Genomic DNA, 26,595 nt, shown 5'->3' with positions numbered 1-26,595 from the left:
GTGGATAAGGTCGGGGAGAGGCCTAGAGAAAGGTGACCTATCAAAGAGCAAAAATACCATAGGATTGAGGTTTGAGAAGGAGAGGGGATATAAGTTAGCTAAGAATGATAAATTAAATTTGACATATGAAGACACATTTCTTTGTGAAGATGTATGCATGCCCTGCATAAAGTTTCTCTCCAAATTCATCAATACCTAAATCAAATTTTACCAAGATTAAAGTTGTGTAACTCAGACTTTTTGATAGAGTTAGAAATGATTATGGAAAATAGAGTATCACAATTCTATATTAAAGTACTTGTGAATGCAATTTGCCATCTTTAAAACATTAAAGTTCTAGCAGCTTATTTTTAACATTTATGGCATAAGGATGTTGTTGAATTCTTGGGATTGTTTATTAAAAATATCTAGTAAGTGGTTTACATGCTAATAAGGGTTTATACAAGTCACTTCATAATTAGAAGCATGTTGTTGTAGTCATATTGTAGCTGGGTCCAGGCAATAGCTATCAATAACCTTCTAAAATATGTAATTGTTTATCAAGATTTTTAAATTAGAAATGCAATCTCACTGGAACCAGAAAAAAGTCATGCAGCAAATGAGCAGACGTGACCTTTTGGTGGAGATGACAAATGGCTTCTTGATCCTCAGAGCTGGAAATTAACCTAATATAGTAATAACTGACATGTAGAAGAAAGCCAGTCCTTAAACTAAGGGCCTGATTTTCAAAGATGCTGAGCACCTATAGCTCCCATTGACTTTAGATGGAATTGGGGGTCCTCAGCACCTGCTTTCAGGCCGAAAAAACATTAATCAGTGACTTCATGGTTTATCAGTTTAAAAACTGCTTTTACTTTAAGATGTCATATACATATCATGTGCATTCTGTCTGTGTTAGTTATAAATCACACTGTAGGGTTCTGTAGAATTCAAGGTGTTTGTCCGGCTATACCAAAAGCAGGACAGAAGACATTTGATATGGCTTTAAACAGGCCACATCTTTATTATTCAATGTCTGAGAATACCCGGCAGATAAAAGTGTACAGTGCAGCTAACCATTCAATAATTACCCAAGGGCTTCTGCCAGCTCCCCCCTCTTTTTCCATCCAAGTCCCCCAGCCAGTCCATTACTGGGACCCTATCATCCACCCCCCTTCATAGGAGGGTTAAGGTGGGCTATAAGAAAGGGGGGGGGGGTTGGCTCTCTGCCATACCACTCAGAGGAGCCCCAACTCCCCCTTTTGTTCCTTTAACCAACTGCTCCATGTAAAAGGGAGCTTCACCACATGGGGCTGCCCCTTTTAAACCCTTCCATCCATCTGGTACCCATCTTGACCCTTCTGCAGCAGTTTGATTTCTTCCCCGACCCACTACCCCCTCAAGCCATAAATCGCTGTTCCCTTCATTCAGCCAGCCAAAAAAATTCCCCTCCCCAATTAAAGATGTGGTGCGGTCATTCATAAAAGTTACATCCCTTCCAAATCTAATGATAAATTCAAACCTTAAAAATAGCAAGGGAATACTTTAGGCTATTTAATGATGTTTTATAGTCCTGTCATCATTGTACCACTTTGCTTTCCAATAGTGATTCCACTATATGGTGATATTAATTGCTATAAAAAGAAAATAATCAAAATAACATCCAGGTGTTGAAAATTCACAAAAATTAAATAAATGAATCAATCTGTCATTTTTCACTGATAATTCTATAGAAAAATGAGCAGAGCCCTGGAAATAATGCATTGGCTTCAGATGCTGTCTTACTGTGAAATGAAATTAAGGCTAGCTGAACTATTTACACAAAAGATGAGCTTGATACATAAAGATTGGGTCTGACCATACTCCCAGCAAGTGCAGTAGTGTTCAGCTCCAGACTTTTGGGTCATTGGAATCTTTAGTTATGTCAATGTATTTTTCTCTATACTACCAAAGGCATGGGCAGTGGGTGGGAGCTCCCCTTTGGGGAGGCTAGTCCCCAGCTCTGCCCCTTCTTCCCCCTCCCCACATCCGGAGCCCCGAGATGCCCTCCCACATCCCGGAGGAGCCCCAAGCCAGCTGCAGCCTGGAGCTCCCCCCCTTGGCTGGAGGAGTCCCGGGCCGGCCGAAGTCCCAGGTAGTACTATAAATACAAACATAATATACAAGAATTGAATGATGCGATTACTATTATAGACAGGTTTACTTTTTACTATCCCAACAGATTTGTTACATTAAAAACATAGCTTTAAAAAAAAACCAAAACAAAGGTTAGTTTATTCAATTAATAGATAAAATTCCAAAAGGGACAAAATACTTTTCAATAACAGCTGCTTCACACCCCTTCCTGAAGCACATTTAGTATGGGCCCCTTGGAAGGGCCAGCATCAACCATCTTTGCTGACGTAGGCTAATGATTTGACACACACAAGGTGGCTTGTGACTGGCAGATGCAAAATCTAGGACTGGTTGATGCTGCCTAGTGGTAGTGATGGGACTATAGGCCATCAGCAGAAAAAAGACCTGGATATATTCCATCTCCACCTTGCTTGACAGCAGGAGATCTTCTCACCCACCTTCTCTGAGAGACATTCCCAAGAGGTGACTTCTTATTCCCAGATGGTATGAAGGCAGTCAGGGTGTGCTGTACAGACTTAATGCTTTGCTTCTTGGTATAAGATAATTGCCATTCTCAAGCCAGACAAGGACCCCCATAGCATGGTGAGTTACTACCCAATATCCTTGCTGTCAATATGTTTTAAGGTATTTGAGTGCTTGATCCTCCAACAAATTACTCTGGAGTTTGACGATGTCTTTCAGGTTGACCACGCAGAGTTTAGGAAAGGACATAGTGCCTGAGTTTAAGTCTTGGCCACATTTGTCAAAAATTATTTTCAACAAAATCTAAAGACAGGAGCTGTCTTAATAGATTTGACCACCACTTATGACAGTTTGGAACAGAGTCCTACTGTGTAAACCCTCTTGAGTTGCCCTCCGTTGGGTGGTCGAAGTAGTAGAGCTTTTTCTCCAAAACAGGTGCCTCTGAGGACACATGGGCGACCCCTGCAGTTCCTGGAAGTGTCAGATTAATAGTCTTCCTCAAGATTCAGTTCTTTCACCAATACTGTTCAATGTGTACATCAACGATTTGACAGCAGCACGCTCATGCAAATTTATCTATGCCGACATCTGCTGCAGCTATCAAGCTCAGTCCTCAGAAATTGACAAGGCCCTGAACAACGATACAAAGTTCATGGCAGACTACGGTAGTTGATGGCACCTGCAGCCAAGCTTTTGTAAGATGGTTTCTAGTGTATTTCATCTGCATAATGCAAACGCAAGCCATGAGTTAAATATTTTCTTAAATGGCCAACACTTGCAGCATAACCCACACCCGGTTTACTTCAGCATGACGTTGGATAGGTCATTCATATACCGCAACCACTTGAAGAAGACAGCGGCCAAAGTTAGCTCTCGGAACAACTTGCTCAGAAAACTGGGTGGCTCAACCTGGAGTGCAAGCATCCGGACACTTAGATCATCAGCACTTACCCTCTACTATTCAACAGCAGAATACTGTGCTTCTGTCTGGTGTTGCTCATCTCACGCGAGGCTGGTCGATGTAGAGCTTAACAAAGCTATGTGCATTGTAACCGGGACTTTACATGCAACTCTGTTGCCATTGCTGCCAATACTTAGTAACATAGCACGACCCCATCTTCGCCATGTGGGGGCCTCCATCCTGCTCCTGGCCATTATCCATGAGAAGAGCAACTTGCTTCTGTACTCAGACCTCTTCAACTATCTTGCCAGTTTGCCTGTCTTCTAGACGCCCTTTATGGTCACTTACGCCACCACAGGACATGATGGTGGAATCTGCTTGGCATAACAAATGGTCAGTGATGACAGTCGTTAATCACTCTCTCGTCACCAACCCAAACATCTGCCCACCAGGTTCTGACTTGCCAAGACACCTGTGGTCATCCCAGAACTGGTTTTGGACATGACAGGGCAATTGTGCGGCTAATCTCTTCAAATGGGGTTTCTCTAATGACCCACAATGTAGATGCGGTCAACTTCAGACTGCCACATATGCTTGACGAGGGCCCACTGACTTACTTTGACAGCAGGCTACTGGCTCTTTACCTGGCTGATGATGATGCTATCAAATGGCTGGGCACACTGCGCATACCCTGAGAGAGATTCACTTGATCTCTCTGTGCCTCAGTTAACAATACTTCCTCTATCCAGCTCATTGTCTGTCATGTCCATTTAGGGCACAGCGCCAGAAGTGACTGCATACACTTGAGCTCAGTGGGGCTCCATGCAGGTGTAGGGTGCAGCCTTGCAGAGTCTTTTTTATTTTTGCATATATTCTGAGGGTATTGCGAGACTTTAAAAAAGAAAAATTGCACACAATATGCCTCTGTCTTCCTGTCTGGTTATTTTCTGGAAGGTTTTTCTTTTGTACAGAAGTAGAGAAAATACAAGGAGATGAATTTGGAGATTTTATTTACACTTAGTTTAAGAGTTGAAGGCAGTTAAGAAGAATGTGGTGATGGTGAGCATTATGAAATTAAAAGTAACTCTGTTACTTGCAAACCTCAACGTAATTGTACATTCTATTCTATTCTATTCTATTCAGGTTCTTTTACCTCCCTTCTAATCATGCTATCTGAGTACCTGTGTAGGCCTGTTCGCTTGTTTCCCCAGCCTAGGAAAGATTAAATGCCACGCAGAGTGTCTATTCAGGCCTTTACTTCAGGTCACAGTTTAGTCTTCAAACAAAAACTCACAACGTAACACTGAAACAAGCTATGCCTTGACCAAAGTAGGTTGTAGGGACCCAGAGGCCTTTCTTCATGTCTCTCACCACTCTGCTTCCTGTAGCTCCAGCTGAGCTCTTTCAGCGCTTTATAGGAATCACCTGACCCCTGTTATAATCCCTTCTACTGAACCCAAACACGTTCTTAAAGGTGCTCTGCTTGCAAACAGGGCTGGCTGGTCCTAAGTCCTCTGGCCCTTAAAGGGGCAGATTGCCCTGTTACAGCCTATTTAACCTATTGGTTAAACAGCATGATACGTTTGCTTTTCTCACTATTAAAATCTATTGTCCATCACAGTTAAAATTTCAGCCAATGAAATACAGCCTGCTGACACTCAAGCTATGAGAGATGAGTTTGGTGTTGCTAGCTGGAAGTGGGATATTTTTTAATATTTAAAAAAAGTGTATACGTGAGAAATAGTAGTTAAACAGCAACAGTAGAAGACAACTGAAAAACTAGCAAAGGGAACATATAGAAGAGGCATGTGACAGGAAAGGAAGTGAAAGAGAAGGGGAAATTAAAGGTTTTTCTATTTGCATCCTTCCATTTTTCTCCTGCTGCATTCTGTTTCCTCTTCCCTTTTCTAACCTTGTGTTCTTGTGTGAATCTATATGTATATAAAAATTAAGCTTCTAACTTACACACACATTCATAAATGCTCCTACTTGTGCATATACGTATGTTACAGAGTGATTAATTAGGCCCTCTATGTTGTCATCAAAGAAATGCACAGAGATTTCTCCCAAGTATTGTTTGACTAAAGATGATAAATTTTAATTTTCAGATGACTGATATGCTATTAATAATTCAATGTGTTTTAATAATATTTTTTGTAATTCCCAATTAGGTTTTTTAAACTGAAGCAAACTTCAACTGTGATGTAATCCAAATGTAAGATCTCATTTAAAAACTGCAGTACAGAATTCCCATAGAAATGCCATTGATGAACACTACATGTTCTTGGTCCTATGTGAAACTCTTCAAAAGTTAATTTCTGGGTTTCATCTTTATCTTGGACATTATTGAAACTTGGTACATTGCCTCCAATAGTACTTCTAGTCCCTTGAACATTCAAGGCCTTTTCAGTAATGGTGGCTGTTCCTCTAGATAAAGTTACCCTTCAAAGCCCATTAACTGCCTATGAAATGTCAAGTATGGCGTGATGTGTTTCCTCCCTCTTGGAGTTGAGTGAAAGTCCTTATTGGCCTCTGCATGAAGGTCCAAGTTCTACTCTGGTTCATAAAGTGCTATTACTGCTAGGCTGTTTTCTGGCCATGATGCTTCAATTTCCTTCGGAAAACAGTGATGGAGGCTAAAGGTGTTTCCACAATGTTTTAATTCAGAGATAAATATTTATTCTTAATTTATTTAAAAACATTTAAAAATGTAACATAATTGTTTACATTCTTCTTCCCCATACTGCTTGTTCCTTTCCAAGTTCTATGTTGTTGAAATAGATGTAACAATGGACTAGGTGAATTAACAGATATTTCACATCTCTAACTTCGGATTTTCTTTTACATTATTGTTTGAATGATTCCTTCTTTCCTTTTCACTTGTGTGTCTTGCCTGAGAGTTAAACCCACCACTATTTTTATATCTAAAACTAGAGCGATACTTAGAGCATGTTTTACTTTATTTTGCTTTAATTCTTTTAGCAGACAGATGATGCAGCACAGACTGACGGCCAGCAACAGACACAATCCTCTGAAAACACAGAAAACAAATCACAGCCGAAACGGCTGCATGTCTCAAATATACCCTTCAGATTTCGAGATCCAGATCTCAGACAAATGTTTGGGGTAAGTACTATATTTTTGTTTGCATGCTTATTATTGTCACATTTTAAAAGAAGCATTACCTTTACATTATAGGTGGAGCTAGCAGCAATACCTAAAGTTAAGATTACATAATGCTTTCCATTATAAGACCCTTTCTCTTCCCCCGCCCCCATTACTCATGACTAATTGCCTGACTTGCTTAAACTACTTGTAAGGAGAAACATTACTATATGTACTCTACAGAGCTATAATGTGATGGTAGATCTCCAGAATATCATATCTGTTCGTACTCTAAGAAAGCAAGTAATTAATACTGGCTTAACTTATTACACACTTACATACTCTCTTGTGAAGTCTTCTGTTCACCTTGAATTCCACACCAGTGGTTGTGGATCTTTAAAAGCATAGCAGTAAAAAATAGGCATTACTTGGCCTAACAACTGCATTATTATTAGCCTCCTTTCAGAAAGAATTGTACATGGCCAGATGATACTCCAGTACTGGACCTGCCTTTTTTTGCACCTATTCATATCATCTAAATAAACTTAAATAACTCACAGATACCCTTATGCTGGAGCAGGATATTGTACTACATTTTGAACCTGCAGTTATTTTATGTGGGTATGAAAATATAATACACACACACACACACATATTTACATTGTGTATGAGTTTTATTTAATATAGGATAGAGTCCCACTTAATAACAGAGTCCCATTAAAAGACAAAAAGGAACAAAATATGTCAAGTAATTGACTTAAATTCATTATATATTTTAATTAATTTATCTTCTAGTTTGTTTGTTTTTTAACAGTCTAATGGAACAGAAGTAGTATCTACTTAAATATGTACTAAGAATTGAATCCTGACATGATAGTGGTGAAAAAGGGATATTTTCACATAAACATATCGGAATTGCCCTAGCAACTCTCCCCCCACCAAATACAACGGTGTATCTGATGCCATACATTTCAGAGCACAAAATTGTAAAGCATCCGATGACATATGAGAACTCCCTAGGATAAATGTATGTTAATCAGTTAAAATTAAATTTAAATAAAACAACTCAGAAAACAGGTGGATTCTGTTTCTAAATGCACAAAATACAAGAGTTGTTTTGTGGGTGTTAAAATCCAACTGTAAACAAACTAATGTTAATTTGTGTTTTTCATTCCAAGTTTTTAGAATTCAGAAAACTCAAATAAATCTTACTTTCAAATTGGAAGATGGCAGGAATTCCCCAGCTTCCATACAGCTTGGTAACAGTAACACTATTGGAGCTATAGCTGCATTAAGCCTCTCACTTGCAAGCTGAGACAAAAAGATTCCTAAAAAAAACAGCAAATTCAGTTTTTCAGTTGTTCATTGTTAAATCAGCCTGGACAGTGCAGAGAAATCTGAGTTTCTAAACTGATGGGAAATTCAAATTCCTATCATTGCGAATTCTAGTGAAGTTTCTGAAATGAAGCCTGATATTGAAACCATCCTTTGCACCTTGATCCTGTTATGAACATGATTTCTTTTTAGGCGCATGAGTTGAGGAGAGCAGGCTTGTTTACTAGTTTGGGTTTTGTTTTTCCAACTTCACCCAACTTTATATATACACCAATTATAGTTTAAACATTAGACAATTGTCTGCTTATAAGCTAACAATAGCAGTTAACACATTTGTTACTTGGAGGATAAATGTAACCGGGGGGGTAAGGCAAAGGATAACAAGAGTGTGCTGATTTTTCTAAAAAGTTAAAACGATAAAAGGAACTCTATCTTTCTTGTCATGGATGTATTTACCATATCTTAAGGTACTTAGTAGACTGGAGTGGAGTCTAATTTCTGTAGTATATTATACACTCACTAGGTTATTCTGTTTCTGCCTGCATTGTTTTGTCTTTCCATTGTAGTATATTGTTTGTCACTTACATTGCCTCACCAGAGTTACACTGCTTCACATGACATGTTAGTGACACATGAAATAGCAGAACATGACACATTGAATGATGTACTGGAAAGTGTCACACCATAAAACGTGTTGCATCAAAAAATGTTCTGACTTATCCATACTAAATATTGCCCAGGGTTAGCATTCATTCCCTTTACCAAAGCAGGTATAGTGAAACTTCTTTCTTTAGGACAGAACCTGTGCGTTTTTGCATGTTTGAACAGTGTCTAGGGCTATGATAACACCAATAATAATAGTAATTATTATTATAAGATGTACGGTTTATTCCCACGCACAAGTAACAGAGTTTCACTAAGGTAGGACAAAACTTGTTTGGGAAAAACTCAGCACTGGTGGAAGTCTCTCTCTTTATCTTCTTTGAGGGGGCACTGGAAGCTGTGGTGTATCCTTTTAGAAGATATGGGTAAAATACTGGCTCCACTGAAATCAATAACAGAATTCCCATTTGATTTTTAAATAAAGCCTGGATTTCACCCTGTATCTTTACTCACAGAAGAAGCTGTAGCAAATATGTCCTTATTCCTCTTCATTTCACTGGGAGCAACTAGAACAAGACCAAGGGGCTAATATTCCTCTGAGGATGAGTGGGAGGTGATAATCACCTTTAAATGCAACAATTAATACCTGTCTGGTGGGTGGTGATTGCTGCACTCCAAGGGGAGTTGCACAGTGGGATATTACCTATACTGAAACATCATTATAAGAGGACTGAAAAGCCATTAAAAAGTAAGTAAAATGTCGGGACTTTCATTTCACAGTGTGATATGCAGTGTTTTTGTAGCCTATTGGTCCCGGGGTATTAGAGACAAAGTGGGTGAGGTAATGTTTTTTATTGGATCAACCTCTTATGGTGAGAAAGACAGCTTTTAAGCTCATACAGAGCTCTTTTTCAGGCCTGAAAAAGAGCTCTGTGTACGGTCACAAACTTGTCTCTCTTACCAACAAAAGTTGGTCCAATAAAAGATATTACCTCACCAACTTTTCTCTTTAACGTCACTGTGATATGAGTTTAACCATAGTGTGGTTCACAGTCAGCAGGTGCTATTATATTTTAATTGCTGTTATTGATTATGCAGAATGGTAGTGGTGCAGTTTTAGCTATGTATCAGGCTCATCACAACATGCATTTGATTCAGCTACTCTTCAGTTTGTCATTTTTTTTATTGCTTGACTGGCCTGTAGTTTAATATCTTTCTATATATGAGGTACTAAATCTTCTAATACTATGAAATATCTTTGCTACATCTCTGTTATGATGTTTTCAGATTTTCTTATGTTCATGTGATCTTTCTATTTCTTTTCAGCAATTTGGTAAAATCTTAGATGTTGAAATTATTTTTAATGAGCGAGGCTCAAAGGTAAGCAGTTTAATTCACCAGAAGAATCAGTTAATTGATTTTTAGTATGTGATAAGATTAAGAGAAAACAACTGCACTAGTGTAATAAATGCATCTTAAAAATCCACTTGAATGGAAACACCTTTTGAAGCCTTTTGTCAGTTTCCCAAACAGCAAGAAATTCAGTGGACTCATTTTAAATCCTTTGAAAGGAAAAATTATAACTACTATAAACTGTCAAAGTTCAATGGGAATTTTGTTTTCCGCTTTTAAATATAATCATATATTGTATAGGCTGATTCTTTATCCTCCAGTGATAATTACCTTACTCATTTTATAAAATGAGTCATATTTGCAGAAAAATAAGCAGATCATTTGCTAGAATAGGTATTTTCTGCTATTGAAATGAAAATTGGTAATATAATCTAATATCCTCTTGAGTAATTACTCAATAAAATATGTGATTATTCCAGATTATTGATGTGCAGATGTTTTCCTGGTTAGTTAAAAACTTCAATGCACCAACCCTTTGAATACAATTTATTTTAGTATTTCTACCGATAAAGACAATGTACTGTATTGTACGTTTATTTTAGTTCTCCTGAAAGTTACTTTGCTTTAAATTTGTAGTCTGATTTATTGGGTACTTAAGAAATAAAAAAATAAGATTGTTATGCTTCGATAATTTACATTAAATGGTGCAAAACAGTCATTTTCCCATAAATCTTACCCAGATCAGCCGCACTATAATTTTCTATGTTTATGTCATATGCATGGTAACTCTCTTCCCCTTATGTCAGACTCATTCTAATCTTTGTCTCCCTATATATTCGACTTGTAATAATTCTTCCCCTCCTACATATGATTCGGTATTAATGATGGAAGCCTTTTTCTCTTTTAGTATGTCAGATACATTATAATCCTTCTGCTAATCCCTCTCCTAATGTGTCAGCATTTTCAATTCTAAATTTAAAACGGTCACCTTTTCTTCCATATAAAATGATGCAATCATCATAGGCCTTAAACTCCAGAACCTTATTGGATGGGTGCTGCACCAGCTCAAGTCAGCTTTTACAGTGGGGCAGCATGTCTACAGTAGGGGTTGGCATCTGTGCCATGCAAACCTCCCACTGTCCTACACTATAAAAAAGCTCTTGGAGAGGGTCTCACAAGGCTCAGTTTCCTTAGCACTCTCTGTCTGCGATTAAAAGAGTAGATGCCAGTAATGCAGTTAACAAGCACATCAAATCACCTTTTGCATTTAAACAGGAATTGAGCATGGGTACTTCTGTAAACTGCAGCTTACATGACACGAAACAATTCAAATGCAGAAAACCCGAGTACTAATGCAGATAAAGAGAGAATAGCAATTTGCCTCCAAAGCAGTGCTCAAACTGCCCACCACCCCCAATTGACAGTAACTCCTCACTTAAAGTCGTCCGGGTTAACATTGTTTCATTGCTGATCAATTAGGGAACACGCTCATTTAAAGTTGTGCAATGCTCCGCTCTTACGTCTTTGCTGCCTGCTTTCTCCAGAGCTGGCAGCCTCCCCCCCCAAGCACCTCCCGCCCGCTGGCAGACCCCGCAGATCAGCGCCTTCCCCCTCCTTCTTCCCGCGGCAATCAGCTGGCTTTCGGCACGCAGGCTCCCCCTCCCTTCCCTGCCTCCTGAACACTGCAAACCAGCTGATTGCCCTGGGCAGGGGGAGGCGGAGAGGGAGCCTGCGTGCCAAGTCCTTGCTCCTCCCTCCTGCCTCCGAAACGCCGCAAGCCAGCTGATTGCCCCGGGCAGGGGGGAGGGGGCAGGACGAGGACTCGGCGCACCTCCCCCCTACCTCCCCTGCCTCCTGCCCACGGCAATCAGCTGGCTTGCAGCATTCAGAAGGGCGGGAGGGAAAGGGAAGGAGTGAGGATGCAGCATGCGAAGTAAAGGGGGAGGAGGTGAGGGGGGAGAAGAGGTCGGTCAAGGGTGGGGACTTGGGGGAAAGGGTGGGGTGGATGGGCCGAGGGCTGAGCCCCCTGTCCTCAGCAAAGTCAGTGCCTGTGCTTGCAAGAACAGCAAGAGGAGCAGCCGGACAATCCACCCTCTTCCTCTCTCTGACTCCACCGCCTCAAGCAAGCTTCATACTCAGCAGTGATGATTGTAGTATTAAATGGTTTCTTTAAAATTATTTAAAACTTATACCTGTAGGGTGTATTAAATTGCTTGTATTAAATTGTTTAAAATGTATATAATGCCTTTTGTCTGGCAAAAAAAATTTCCCCTGGAACCTAACCCCCCACACTTACATTAATTCTTATGGGGAAATTAGATTTGCTTAACATCGTTTCACTTAAAATCGCATTTTTCAGGAACATAACTACAACGTTAAGTGAGGAGTTACTATATGTCCTTTGCCATAAAGTGGAAACATAAGCTCAGAGAAGGCAATCTGAGGGAACTCACAAGTTTCCCACTCCAATCCTGTGAGGACAATTCAGTTTATATCAGTCAGAAGCAGACTCATTGTAATATTGCTCTAGCATTTTAACCTTGAAGATGTTTCCTTAACTAACCGGTTGAGGCTCTGGGTTTCAGTAACTGTCCACAGCTGCTGCAAATTGGTTTTGTCCTTTAGGGACGATTGCAGAGCTGCTAAGGTAAGATTTTACTCTAGAGATGTAAAAGTACTCTAACAACAATGAACACCATCTTTCTATATTTGTAAATTATTTAATGATTTTACAAACATGTATGTGCTCATTTGTCCATAATATAAGGCCCGTTAGCCCTTCAAAATAAACAAACAAAAACTCCCAACCATTGCCCCAATCAAAAACAAGACTATGCATTGCCATTTAAAACTTGGTTAATGGTCAAGTACGGGGGTTTTGTTTGTTTGTTTGTTTCCTTCAGTGTCCTTTAAGGTATCTGAGCACTTGATAGCTCATATTATGGATTAGTACAATAATAAATATTTGTTTAGTTGCAGTTATGCTGAGTGTGGAATGTACATAGATATGTAAAAGTGTGTGTGTGTGTGAGAGAGAGTTCTATGCACCTGATGAATAAAAGTTATCCGATAAAGTTTCTGTAAATTAAAATATGAGTGTAAAAAGTATATAAAAGCTTTGTTTAAGTAATGTTAATGCATAAGAAAAAATAAATGTAAGGAATTCAAAATGACAGCTGCCACACATTCCTAAATGTTTGGATATTTTGTCTTTAGTTAGTTTGTAGCTCCACCTTAGTATTAACTAAAGGTGCTTTTTTTATGATATTTTATTTTGGGTGACTGTTTTTAGAATTCTAGGTCATAATTAACAGTCTTAGAACTCATACCAAATTTTCAGTTCTTGCCACTCAGGGAAGATGACTATTCTGCTTGGAGGAGAGAGGTGAACAAACAGTTAGACAATATTAGAGTAACTTACACTATTATGTGAACTTTAGGTCACTGGTTCAATGGCTGCAGTGATAAGGTTGTGCTAAAGAATTTTTTCAGTGGCACTTGAATTTTAGGGTACGTCTATACTTACCTCCGGGTCCGGCGGTAAGCAATCGATCTTCTGGGATCAATCCTGGAAGTGCTCGCCATTGATGCCAGTACTCCTGCTCCACGAGAGGAGTACGCGGAGTCGACGGGGGAGCCTGCCTGCCACGTGTGGACCCGCGGTAAGTTCGAACTAAGATATTTCGACTTCAGCTACGTTATTCACGTAGCTGAAGTTGCGTATCTTAGTTCGAAGTGGGGGGTTAGTGTGGACCAGCCCTAAGAGTTTGTTTACAGAGCTATTCCAACATGGGAGGTTTAATGGGTGGGTAAATAGCAATTGAAAGTAGCCAGTATGTTGTTTGAGAATTAATTAGAAGAGGATGGAAAATTGCACCCATACATTACTGCTATACACACATGTACATACACACACTTCCCTACATAATGCACAAGAATAAATAAATCTGTGGCTGGAATAGATAAAAGGAATACCAATCTCCACTTTTAAAAGATAATTTCCAATAGTTTCTTAATGTTTTTTCACACATTAATTCACTATTTTGGTTTTGTGTGTATGATATTCTGAATGGTTTGTGTTTGTTCCTGTTTAGTTAAAAGTGTTTGTTTTTCTGGGTTGAATATCTCCCTTCCCCCCTCTCCCCCCCCCAAAAAAACCTTAACGTTCTGCCCCTCCCCTTTCCTAATCCATAGACCCTTTTTGCTAATACAGGGCAAGTAGTGATAGGTTAGATTGCTGGGAAGGAGTTACTGGGTTGGATAGACATTGACTGCAAAATTAAACAATGGACTGGACCAGGCGGAGAGGGAGAAGGTGACTAAGTTATGCATAGAAGCAGTGTTGCCACAGAGATTCCATGTTTCCCTCAGAAATAATGTTACCCTGGTTGAGGAAGTGGATGCAGCTTTAGTTAGCAGAATTATAGATACATATTTTTATATCAAGATTGGCTTTATAAAGTTTGTCCTTCACGGTTTATGTCATGTGTTATTAACACAGTGGTGGGGACCTGGCCAGGGGCAGAGGTGTGTGGAAGTATAACATCTCTTGCTTGAGGTGCCTAAAGGCATGTCTATGCTACAGCGTCATAGCTACGGTGCTGCCACTGTGCGCGGTAGTGCCATAGTGCAGACACTTCTTACATTGATGGAATGTTTTTTCTCATCAATGTAATTAATCCACCTCTCCAAGAGGTGTTAGCTAGCTGCATCTACAGTATGAGTTAAGTTGACCTAACTTTGTCACACCCCTGAGAGACATAGTTATATTGATCTAATTTTTAGGTGTAGACCAGGCCTAACAAAGATGAGCACTGCACAAAAAAAGTTGTTCTGAGAATTCTTTGTGAATGAGGATGAAAATTGTGAGTGGCTGGGACAGGATTTGTTTTATATACAGCAGAAGAACTTGGAATGGGAACAGTCCTTAACAAAGGATCATGTATGTTTTGCACATGCTTGTTGATTTGAAACACTGAGCATGGTTAATGCTTTTCTATTGGGATAATTGGCCTTAAATTATAGAAGGTGACATGCAAAAGCATAGCATTGGCAATATTTGAATTGTTTCAAAGGGTTGGAATACATTTTCTGATCATGATATATAAATGTTTGTTTTGTTTTTTAAATAATGAAATGTCATTTTTAAAGTTATTTTAGCAACAATGTCAGTGGTAGATGAAGCATTTTAATTTTTCCAAGTTTAAAATTGTATGTATCTGCTTTAGCACAACAAAAAAAAGAATGCTAGCAAGCTTGGAAGTCTTTGTTTAGTCTAATATAAGAATGTTAAGTGCTTAGAATAGTTAAAGAACTAATATGCAGCGGAAAAGACATACACATGTCTTCCTTTGGTGTTGAAGTATTTAGTGGTTAGTTTTTTTCATGATAATATCTCAAAGTTGCATAACTCTATCCCACTAACATGGGAGTAGGTAGAGTAAACAGTCTCAGTTGCATGTACTGTATATCAAAAATAATACCGAATGAAGCAGTTAAACTTATTCAAAATGTTTGCATTTTTATTACTTTATCAAAGTTTCTTTCTATTCACATCATGTGATTTTGTTTGATTTTTTGAAAACCAGAAAGTTTATGCTTAGTTATAAAAGTACCACTTTTGTTGGTGGTTTTCTTTTCTTTTCTTTTCTTTTTCTTTTCTTTTTTGTTTTTTTGTTTTTTATAAAAAAATAAGTAAAGGCTATACAGTTTGACAAAAGTTTAAATAACCCTAGTGTTGCATGGGAAAAATGTTTCTTACAATCACAACAGCATGACTAAGTAGGCAATGTTTTAGAGTATATTGGCATTCAGTGTTGAATTTTGTGCCCACGTTTTTTTTATTTTGTTGAGACTATCTGCATGTCATTAAAAAGTGGTCCACTTTCTTTCTCATTATTTCATTTTTTCTATGTGAAGACACTGTAAATTTGATTTTGATTTCATTTTTTTGTTAGATTTATTTTCCTCTGTAGTGACATTGAGAAAGGTATCTTTGGTATCATTCTTTGAATTCTTCAGGGGGTGTTATCTAACTGATGAAAGAGAAAAAAAAAACTTGTTCACATTTGTCGCTTATTTATTGCACATCTCAGTATGATTATAATTTTTCTAATTTGCATGTTACAGAAATGAAGCAAGAACAAGAAAATATTAAATTAAAGCGAGAGAACATAAGCAAACAAGTGGTCATTGACTGAAATAATAATGTGCATGTTGTTTTCCCCCCTTCTCCCTCCTGCATGCAGGGATTTGGTTTCGTAACTTTCGAAAATAGTGCTGATGCGGACAGGGCGAGGGAGAAATTACACGGCACCGTGGTAGAGGGCCGTAAAATCGAGGTGCATGTTCAAAATATTTTCCTTTTCATCTTTTTTATAAATGTCTGCTTCACTCTCATTTGTTGTTTCAGATGCATCATTGGTGTCTTTTGTGTGCTCCCCTTTCCCCTTCCCATTGTTTATATATATATATATATTTATATATAAAGAGATAATCTGGCCTTACTTGGGTTTTTTTTTATTATTATTTCTTTTGTGATTATTATTATTATTATTATTATTATTATCATTATTGCTCTAAGGTGGATGACAGAAACGAGACAAAATGAAAGCTTTAATATTTTGAAGTTATTATTTTCTATGTTTTGTAAATCAATGGGTGCAGTAAATTCCAAAAAAACAACAAACAAACAAAAATCAAAAACAAATACAAACAAAAGGTCGGGTTTTTTTCTTTTTGATGCCGGGTTGATGTGGGATCCACAGTGGCTTTCAAAATAACTCAGATTGGGAGATTATAGCATCCAAAAGATATAAAAAGAGACAAAAGTAAAACAAAAGAACAACAACCAAATCAATTGGTTTGGAAGTTTCATTTCAGAGTAACCACCAGGCTAGTTTTCCTGGTTGGCCTGATCCATCCATCCCCATCAGAAAACAAACCCAAATATTTTTGGTACCACTGGGTCCCCTTCAACACTGCCTCAGAGTCATATTTGTTAGAATAAAAAAAAAAAAGAGAGAAAAAATACCAATTGAAAATGCTGTCGTCTTTTGAGTAAGATGTTGCATATTTTGCCTTTTCATTTTCCCCCTTCGACGGTAGCGCTTAGGGCCCTCACCAAACTCTCAGTAACCATGGTAACTGTATACATACCCATGCTGGCGATGGTGCTGAATGGTAAGTGGAGAAGTCCATCTGCCGTTTCACGTATTTAGCGCTGATATACCACGTGAATTTTTTTGACTTGTTGTATTAAGTTTTCTTGATGCTATATTTTTTTCTATATTGGTACGCCTGTAATTGAGTGTACGTTTTAAGCAAGCCTGGGAGGCACTGATTGGATTGAGGATATGACTTCGTGCACATCTTACTCAGATTGTTAACTCCATATTGTGTTAAATAATGCACCCTCTTTTTATCCTTTTGTTAGCTGTGATTTTAAAGCTTGAATGATTTTGTTAATTCTTGCAATGAAAAAGGCTCTTGTTCCAAGTGTTGAATGCTAGATGTTGCTTTTCCAATGGTACTTCTCTTCTAAAGGGTTATGTTGCACACTGCTAAAATTCGTTTGTCCCTTTTTTTGACATTTTATTTGTTTCCTTGTACCTTGTCTCTCCCCCCTCTACTCCACTGCATGTTCCTTCATATAAAAGATATTTTTTAAATATTTATTGTTTCAGTGTTATCATGGAATATAAGCATGCTCTTAAATCTTAAATTATGCAGTACCTTTTTAATTTGCTTTTAATGTGTCTTTATTAAAGTTTAAATGATATGATGTTGCTTTATTGAAATGATTTGTAAGTTTAAATGGTTATGAAAGTAAATGTAATTATATATAGTATGATTTTGTTATGCACCTCCTGCCTTTTAAAAATTAAATTGCATTTTATTTTTATATGACTAATAGCGGTAATAATGCATGCATTTAATAGTACCATAGACTCTCTCTATAACATTTACTAATTTAATTTTCTATGTGCATAGGTAAATAACGCGACAGCACGTGTAATGACAAATAAAAAGACAGTCAACCCTTATACGAATGGTAAGTGCGTGAGCTTTTGATCCTTTCTTTTACTGTCAAATACTAGAATGCATGTAAGCCCTAACGTTGCAAGCTGCCCCTTGTGGGTGGACTCCTGCAATGGCATGCAGTCCTAATGACTTCATGTGGCCTCTACAGAGTTTCATGGAGCCATTCTCACAAAGTTCATTGCAGGACTGAGGCCTATTGTTGGGCAAACTGATGCACTTGGGCAGAGATCTGTTGACTTCAATGTGGCTCCTTGTAGGCACAGCATTCCATTTGCATGCAACGAGTTGCAGGATCAGAACCTAAATGATGAACTATAGTAGCAATATGTAAACTGATGCTGCATATATCAGAGAATATACCTGCTAAGACATGATTATTCTCTTCTAGCTTTGTGCAGCGTTAGTATAGCAGTGAGTGAACTAATCATAGGGACAATTTTGCCCTGGATGATGTAGTTTCAGGGAAGGTAGGAAGGATGCTCCCTCTGTCAAGCAGGAGCTGCTCTTTGGTATTATCATAATACAGCTTACTTCAGGATTGTTTCTGTTGTCTGTTCCACAATTTGTTGAGAGTAGAGAGCAAAAGGTTCCCCCTTTTCTATAAAGGAATCTAATTAGGAAATCACCTAAAAATGATGGCCTTGCTGTTGATTTAACAAATGGGTACAATATTGTAGACTAATGACAGAAGAGTCATGTGTAGAAATGGGGGGAGGGGTGTTCTGGGCAATGCTTTTCAAAGAGATTTCCCCCCATCCCTTTTCCAGTGCTTAATTCAGCAGCTTTGCCAAAAAAGATTATTTACTGTGAGTTATGTCAAATCATTAACACCTTTCAACTACAAAAAATAGCACAGAAATGGATTTACTGACAACAATTATTTGTTCTATTTGGCTTGGATACTTTTGCTATAGCCATTTGCTTTCCAAACTAATATCTTTGTTCCTATTGGCCCATCAAAAAATACAAACGAAAACTGAACACGTATGATCAATAAAGGCAGGTTGCCACAATTGGCTGAGACACTCTTCAGTGCTAAAATACAATGGAACTTATTTTCCACATTTGAGAGCTCATTATTGAGATTTTGCTAAAAAGTGGGGCAAACAGAAGTAAGCTGTTTATTTTTTAGTGAATGTGTCATACTCCCCCCTAACCTCCCCCCCAGCACAACAAAAATAAAATAACTGTTCTCAATTTGACATATAATTATTGACCTGTTTATAATAATTTGGGAAGGACTAGTCTGAAATTCCTCAGGGTCTTCTAGAAACTTTTCTTAGTTTTTTTTTTTTTTAATTCATGTGAATATGTGTCTGTCCAAGTGATGAAAATGGAAAGCTTCCTTCATTGTTGCTGATCTTTATATAAAATGTCATCCCAGTGAATCAAGCCAGACAGGCACAAGGCTTGACTGGGTCATACAATAACATTTTTTTCTAACAATAAGTTGGAATATTTTATATACATGTGAAGATTTCACTCTTCTGTTCAATAAGTTGTATGACAGAGGGGATAAAAGAAGGTTTGTTATAAATGATTTTGTGCATATTTAAATTAATCTTACGACACAGGCTAAGGAACAGGGTTTTCTCTATTAAGAATCAAATATCAAATCCAACCTTAGGGATGATGCTTGAAAAGGAAGCTCAATCTTCTTATGAATATTATCATGTGTTTTAGGGACAAGTTTACTTCGGTGTCACACAGAGTATGTGTTACCTTGCTTTTTAGTATTGTCATTTTTTTTACACCTGAAATGTAGGCTCCTGAAATTGTGTTGATAAAAGCATTTCCCACATAATTTGAAGCTTTTTCGTGAACTTCTTCTCTTGTGTTCCTCATTTTTAATCTTTTCTCCGGCTGGGAAAAATCAGCAATCAGACATGTAAGCCCACATAATGACCTAGTTTGTAGTGCTTGTTCAAAGTATCACACACAGGCCCGCTGACGGGTTGGGAGGCAATTGCCATGGGGCTCAAGTGATTTAAAAGGGCCCAGGGGCCCCCAGCTGCTGCCGGCAGCACAGCAGGGCTAAGGCAGACCTGCCCTCTCGCTCCGCTCCACACTGCTCCCAGAAGCGGCCAGCACGTCCCTGTGGCCCCTGGGGCGGGGGTCTCCATGCACTGCCCCTGACCTGAGTGCCAACTCCGCAGCTCTTATTGGCTGGGAACTGCGGGCAGCGGCGCACGGAGACCCCCCTGGGGCCCCTGCCTGGGAACCGCTGCCAGAGGGCTGTGCCAGTCGCTTTTGGGAGCTGCCTGAGGTAAACACTGACCCCTGATCCCCTCCTGCACCCTAACCCCCTACCCCAGCCTAGAGCCCTCACCTCACACCCAAACTCCCTCCCGGAGTCCTCCCCCTGGATCCCCTCCAGCACCCAAACTCCCTCCCAGAGCCTGCATCCTGCACCCCCTCCCATACCCCAACTCCCTGCCCCAGCCTGGTGAAAGTGAGTGCGGGTGGGGAGAGCGAGTGACGGAGGGAGGGAGGATGGAGTGAGCAGGGGGTTGGGCCTCAGAGAAGGGGTGGGATGGGGCGTGTTCTCAGGAAAGGGGCAAGGTAGGGGGTAGGCTATCGGTCTTTGGATTTGTGCGATTAGACAGTTGGCAACCCTACTGGGTGGGCATTTGGAAGCCATGGCCATTCCAGAAGAGCGCTCCCAGCACCGCAGCCAGCAGCTCACTGGGCACCAGCAATGGAGCTGGCAGCATTGCCCAAATGTCATGCGTGGGCGCAGCTTGTCAGGGGGAGGGATAGCTCAGTGGTTTGAGCATTGGCCTGCTAAATCCAGGGTTGTGAGTTCAAAACCTGAGGGGGTCATTTAGGCATCTGGGGAAAAAATCTGTCTGGGGGATTGGTCCTGCTTTGAGCAGGGGGTTGGACTAGATGATCTCTTGAGGTCCCTTCTAACTCTGATATTCTGTGATTTTTGTGCATGCTTGGGGCCCATTAACGGTTCTGCCCTGGGGCCCAGAATTGCTGTCAGCAGGCCTGATCCACATGCACCTTCACACCCCTGTTAGCAAGCTGCTGGGACTGACTGAGTGAGCACATGTAGATAAGTGCTTCAATGTCACAATAAACACATTGGGCTATAACAATAATTATGTTCATAGGAACAAAATACAGACATGATTTCCAGTGTCATACTTTGGGTTCTTTAATTAATATTCTCAATATCAATTATCCACAAACTGTATGATAATATTTGTCAATCCTCTGCCTGTTTGTAGGCACTGAACCAATATACTCCATGATTGTATTAAAGGATATTGTATTGTTGAAGGTGCCATCTTTCAAATGAGATGTAAAAGTTAAAATATAAATATTATGTTATGTGCTCCTCTACATAAGTGTCAGCATTTGCAAGCTGTGTCTGAGGCAAATAACTTGGAATAATTTGTTTATATATGTAGGTATTCTTAAAGGTCCTTTTTTCAACATATGGGGATAGATTTTTAAGTGTACGAGTCTCTGAGTGGTAGGCATAATATAGTCACAGCACACACCGTTTTGTCTTTTGTATAGTTATATCAGGTATTTGGGAGATTGCATTTCTAAAAAATTACGATGTGCTGTATTTTATGTTTCACCCAGGCACCTAACCAGTAGTTCGTTAGCAGAGATTATATAATGAACACACTACTCACACACTGAGCAGATACTAAAACAGAATAAACCTGGATTTCTAACAGATATGCAAATGCAGTTTTGTTTCTACAAGGGGGTTCTTTTTATGAGTTGGAGCTTTTGGAAATAAAACCTTGAAAAATTCCCCAAATGGTTAATTACTCAAGAAATACACCTCTACCCCGATATAACGCGACCCGATATAACACGATATACGTGGTAAAGCAGTGCTCGGGGGGCGGGTGGGGTAGGGCTGCGCACTCCGGTGTATCAAAGCAAGTTCGATATAACGTGGTTTCACCTATAACACGATAAGATTTTGTGGCTCCCAAGGACAGCGTTATATTGAGGTGGAGGTGTATGTAATTGCTACCACAACTGGTCATGCAAGTTTATGCTAGCAGATAGATGGATTTTTGTTACTTACTTTGTGCTTGTCATCTCTTTTGGAAATATAGCTGCTTTTTCATTGTGAGTTACCTGCCTTGTAAGGAACATGCACTAGTCTGGCAAAGTGACTTTCAGACATCTTTAGATTTTCTAGCCTATCATGCCCCATATTTAAGTCTAGGAAGGTTTATTCTTCAGTCTAATGCTCATTTTATAATTTAAGGCACTAGACCGAAACCTATGGGCTTATAGGGCACACAGGCTTGCATAAGTGGTATTAGAGTTGGGGCTTCAGCTGTGACCAAGGAACTGGTAGCACAAGTCAGGACAGGGATATAGAGAGGTGCTGCAAAACTCACCTTTGCATTGCCTTGATACTGGCACTTCTGTATGCTGAGCTAGTTCCTAAGAATCAGAAACCACAGCCAAACATCAGCTCAGTGAGGGGGTATCCTTGCCACATCCCTTTCCTCCAGCCATGCCAACTGTGCAAACAGCAAAGAGGAAAGATGTTGTAAGAACCTCTATGCCACTAGGGTATCCCCTTACAATGGGGTGATCCTGTCATGGCTAGTTATGCCAACTATACAGCCAGAATCTACTGACAACATGGAGCAAAGCAGATACACCACACTAGTGTATCTGGCCTTAGAAGTGGAAAATGTCCTTTGATGTTGTTATGTCCATCTTCCTGCCGAATCAGGATAGCTTCCTACAGTACATGATTGCTCCCTACAGTGCACTTAACCTATATTTCTTTGGATGACTATATAGATTTATTTTTTCCACAGTTGCAGCTTTTAGAGTTTCAACATGAGGGGAGATTAGTGTTGTAACAATAAGGCAAATGCATCAAATTATACTCACTGGGGAGAATTTGCCTCATCCAACTGCTAAACCTGGGTTCTTTGACAGTTCCTCGCTCCTATCATGCTTGATTAACCCACAGTTATGGGCCAGTACGTACTTCATTGACAAGATAAAGTAAAGTTTAATGGTTGTTATTTTCATGATGTATGACGTCTTTCCTGTCTTAGCTTCCAAAAGTTCAATGGTACAGCCATCAGAATGGGAATGGGAAGGAAATGAAATATGGGTGCGACTTTCAGCTGTGAGCATCGATCTGCATCTGCCACGATTTTTTTTTCTCTTTGACAAATTGAGTGGCCATTAGTGTTAGTTCAAATCTGAGCATATGTATCATCCCCTTTGACAGCAGAGACTGAAGGATCTGAAATTCATTCAAATAACACATCTTTTGGACTGCACTGATCAGGGATCTTTAAGGAGAAAAGTTGGTGCAACACAACAGTCAAAATACCCGTCAGGTGTTCATGAAAATTCACAAGAAAAAAATCATTAGTCACCATGGCTTGACCAATTTCCAACTTAGGTAATTACATTCTGGATATTTAGGCTTATGTTATTGGCCCCTGAAGTGTAGATAACATATAGTATTGTTCTTCACTATCTGTTCTATCTTATCAATGAATTGTTTTTATAGAAGAATGCCCATCACTTGGGCTCTGACATTGATGAGTTGCTGTTTTCTGAAAAACACTTATTGTGTCTCATGCCAGAGATGGCTACATTTCAGTGATAGATGAAGGGGATTCCAAATTGTTATAGTTCAGGGATGAGCTGCACCTGTGATCTCTCTAAGTCTCTCTGTTGGCACTTCTTTCAAGTGTGAGGGCACTTATTTCAAGTGCAGTTTGCATACACTTCTCTGAGAGTGGAATCGGGTGGTTCACCCCACTTCTAAACTAGATCACCCGAGCTACAGTACTCCCTGTTTACCAATCATATTTACCTCGATCTCGCCTAAACATATTTATCTCCAGCAGGTCCATCTGGATTTCATCTCTGCTATGGAATCCTTTCCAGGAGCTTTGATCAGCTAGTAAAAGCAGTGTTCAAAAGAGAGTATGAATTATTTATCATAGAACATTGCAAGGAGAGAGAACGAGTTAAAAATAACAAAAGCCTAAATGCATAATGTCTTAGCCAAAACTTAACCTTTCCTTGTCAGGTTAACTCAGGCTTCTGCTTAACTCAGGCACCGCTTCCGTCCCCTCCTCCCCCCAAAAAAGCACTGAGGCTGGGTGAGGCAGGATGCCTCCTGCAACTGCTGCCTCTTGGACAGCCCCACCCCCCACAAGTCTGTGTGCGTGCCTGTCATATTTTATCCAATTCAAACTACCTTTTTTCTGACCTGGGACTCTGACCCTGGTTTTAATTAGTTTATGGATTTCTCCAGAGGGGATCTGAAGCAGTCTGCAAATAGTGGTTTCCTTGTATTATCTATATGAGCAGCAGGCAGTTGCATTGTGTTTACAACCAGTGCTTTGGCTCATTGCAGGATTTAACTCTTAGAAACCTTTTATGCATCAGTAAAATAACCACAAAACCCATAGATTATATATAGACATAATCTATCTAATCTTAGAATCATAGAAGATTAGGGTTGGAAGAGACCTCAGCAGGTCATCTAGTCCAACCCCCTGCTCAAAGCAGGACCAACACCAACTAAATCAGGGGTTCTCAAACTGGGGGTCGGGACCCCTCAGGGGGTTGTGAGGTTATTACATGGGGGGGATCACAAGCTGTCAGCCTCCACCCCAAACCCCACTTTGCCTCCAGCAATTACAATGGTGTTATAAATTATAAAAAAACTTTTTTATATATTTAAGGGGGGTCACACTCAAAGGCTTCCTATGTAAAAGGGGTCACCAGTACAAAAGTTGGAGAACTACTGAACTAAATCATCCCAACGAGAGCTTTGTCAAGCCGTGCCTTAAAACCCTCTAAAGATGGAGATTCCACCACCTCCCTAGGTAACCCAATCCAGTGCTTCACCACCCTCCTAGTGAAATAGTGTTTCCTAATATCCAACCTAGACCTCTCCCACTGCAACTTGAGACCGTTGCTTCTATCTATCTATCTATCTATCTATCTATCTATCTATCTATCTATCTATCTATCTATCTATCNATCTATCTATCTATCTATCTATCTATCTATCTATCTATCTATCTATCTATCTATCTATCACATTAATAAAATTTAACACAGATAATTCCCATGTTCCTCACACCAAATATAGGCCCCACTCCTGCTCAAAAATGAAAACAATGGCAAATCTGTAGTTGACTCCAGTGATTCAGGATCATAGTTTTTAAATACAGCATTTTCGGATGAAAGGTCTTATACAAATATGAAATACCACTCTATGGATACAGATTTGTTTAGGATTTCTTCCATTTTTCCACTGCCTCTGGAAACCTGGGATCCAAGTCGTCTCATGTCCCAAGTGAAATGGCTTTAGTGGACTAAGGCCAGGTCTACACTACCCCCCTAATTCGAACTAAGGTACGCAACTTCAGCTACGTGAATAACGTAGCTGAAGTTCGAAGTACCTTAGTTCGAATTAGTTCGAACTTACCTTGGTCCACACGCGGCAGGCAGGCTCCCCCGTCGACTCCGCGGTACTCCTCTTGGCGAGCTGGAGTACCGCAGTCGACGGCGAGCACTTCCGGGTTCGACTTATCGCGTCCAGACTAGACGCGATAAGTCGAACCCAGAAGTTCGATTTCCAGCTGTCGAACTAGCGGGTAAGTGTAGCCAAGGCCTAAGAATAAGATAGCTTTCAGTGTGCACCTGTTAACTCAGGAGAAGATGGGAGTGTGAGGGGGAACCTTTCACGTAGCTTGTCACACTTTTTAAAAAATTGTCAGTCTTTGTTGAGGCAAGGCTTGAAATAGATATGTTCTCACATCTCCGGATTGAACTGCTGTAGGAAAGCTGTGTGGGGAAGCTTAAGTGGCTTATGTCTACAATGCACTGTTTACTGGCTTGAGCCAATGCTAGCCAATCTGTGTTTTATGAGCATTAGCATTCACAAAATATACCCCCACTCCTGGAAAAAAAGCCAATATTTTATACAATCCTCAGTTCCCACCATTTATATTTCATGGTGACATAGCCAGACCACTGCATATTTAAAGATAAACAGTTTAATCATTTTCTTCTAAGTATCTAAATACTGAAGTCAGACTTATATAGCTACATGCAACTTCCACTAAAACTACAGTATCCTGAAGTAACAGTTTCATATTCTAATTTTCTATATAGAAATGTAATATTTATTAATATTATTTATAATTAACTCAATCCTTTTTCTGTTGTTGTTGTTATTTTGTGTTTTTGCTGTAGGCTGGAAATTAAATCCAGTTGTCGGTGCAGTTTATAGTCCAGAATTCTATGCAGGTAAGAGTACCATTATGCTTGTTAATTTTATCTTGCTTTTGTTGTTGTTGAAAGTGTACAAAGTGTTTTGAGTATGAGTTCATTTATTTCACATTGCTTGCCAATCATTAAAAAGTTTATAATGAAGGTTTTTACCAATAACCTGAGCAAATTAAGATCTACCCTAACAATACATTCAAGTATATGACTGTTATTTGATATTACATAATAGATAATATAATTCTCTGTGAAATGCACACTAATATGTAGGCTTTTATTTTATTGATATATATATATAAAAATAAAATATCAGCACATTCACTTTTGCCTAAGGAGTAGTTTAGACTAACACCTAATAGTAAAACAGGAAAATATAACCATAATAATTTTATTTCTTTTAAATATTA

General features: G+C 39.3%; 1 protein-coding gene across 22 annotated transcripts in view; it reads left to right on the top strand.

The window, feature by feature from the left end:
• Positions 1-26,595, top strand: part of RBFOX1 (RNA binding fox-1 homolog 1) — a 1,522,779-nt gene that overhangs the window by 1,370,568 nt on the left and 125,616 nt on the right. For all 22 annotated transcript variants that reach the window (XM_034784116.1, XM_034784117.1, XM_034784125.1 and 19 more), the window contains 5 exons: positions 6,461-6,604; positions 9,848-9,901; positions 16,123-16,215; positions 17,867-17,927; positions 26,156-26,209. In XM_034784116.1, the coding sequence (XP_034640007.1) occupies positions 6,461-6,604; positions 9,848-9,901; positions 16,123-16,215; positions 17,867-17,927; positions 26,156-26,209 (406 nt within the window). The remainder of the gene's footprint in view (positions 1-6,460; positions 6,605-9,847; positions 9,902-16,122; positions 16,216-17,866; positions 17,928-26,155; positions 26,210-26,595) is intronic.

This window comes from Trachemys scripta, chromosome 10 (genome assembly GCF_013100865.1).
Source record: "Trachemys scripta elegans isolate TJP31775 chromosome 10, CAS_Tse_1.0, whole genome shotgun sequence".
In the NCBI taxonomy this organism is placed as follows: Eukaryota; Metazoa; Chordata; order Testudines; family Emydidae; genus Trachemys; species Trachemys scripta.
This window is presented reverse-complemented; position numbering and strand designations above follow the sequence as displayed.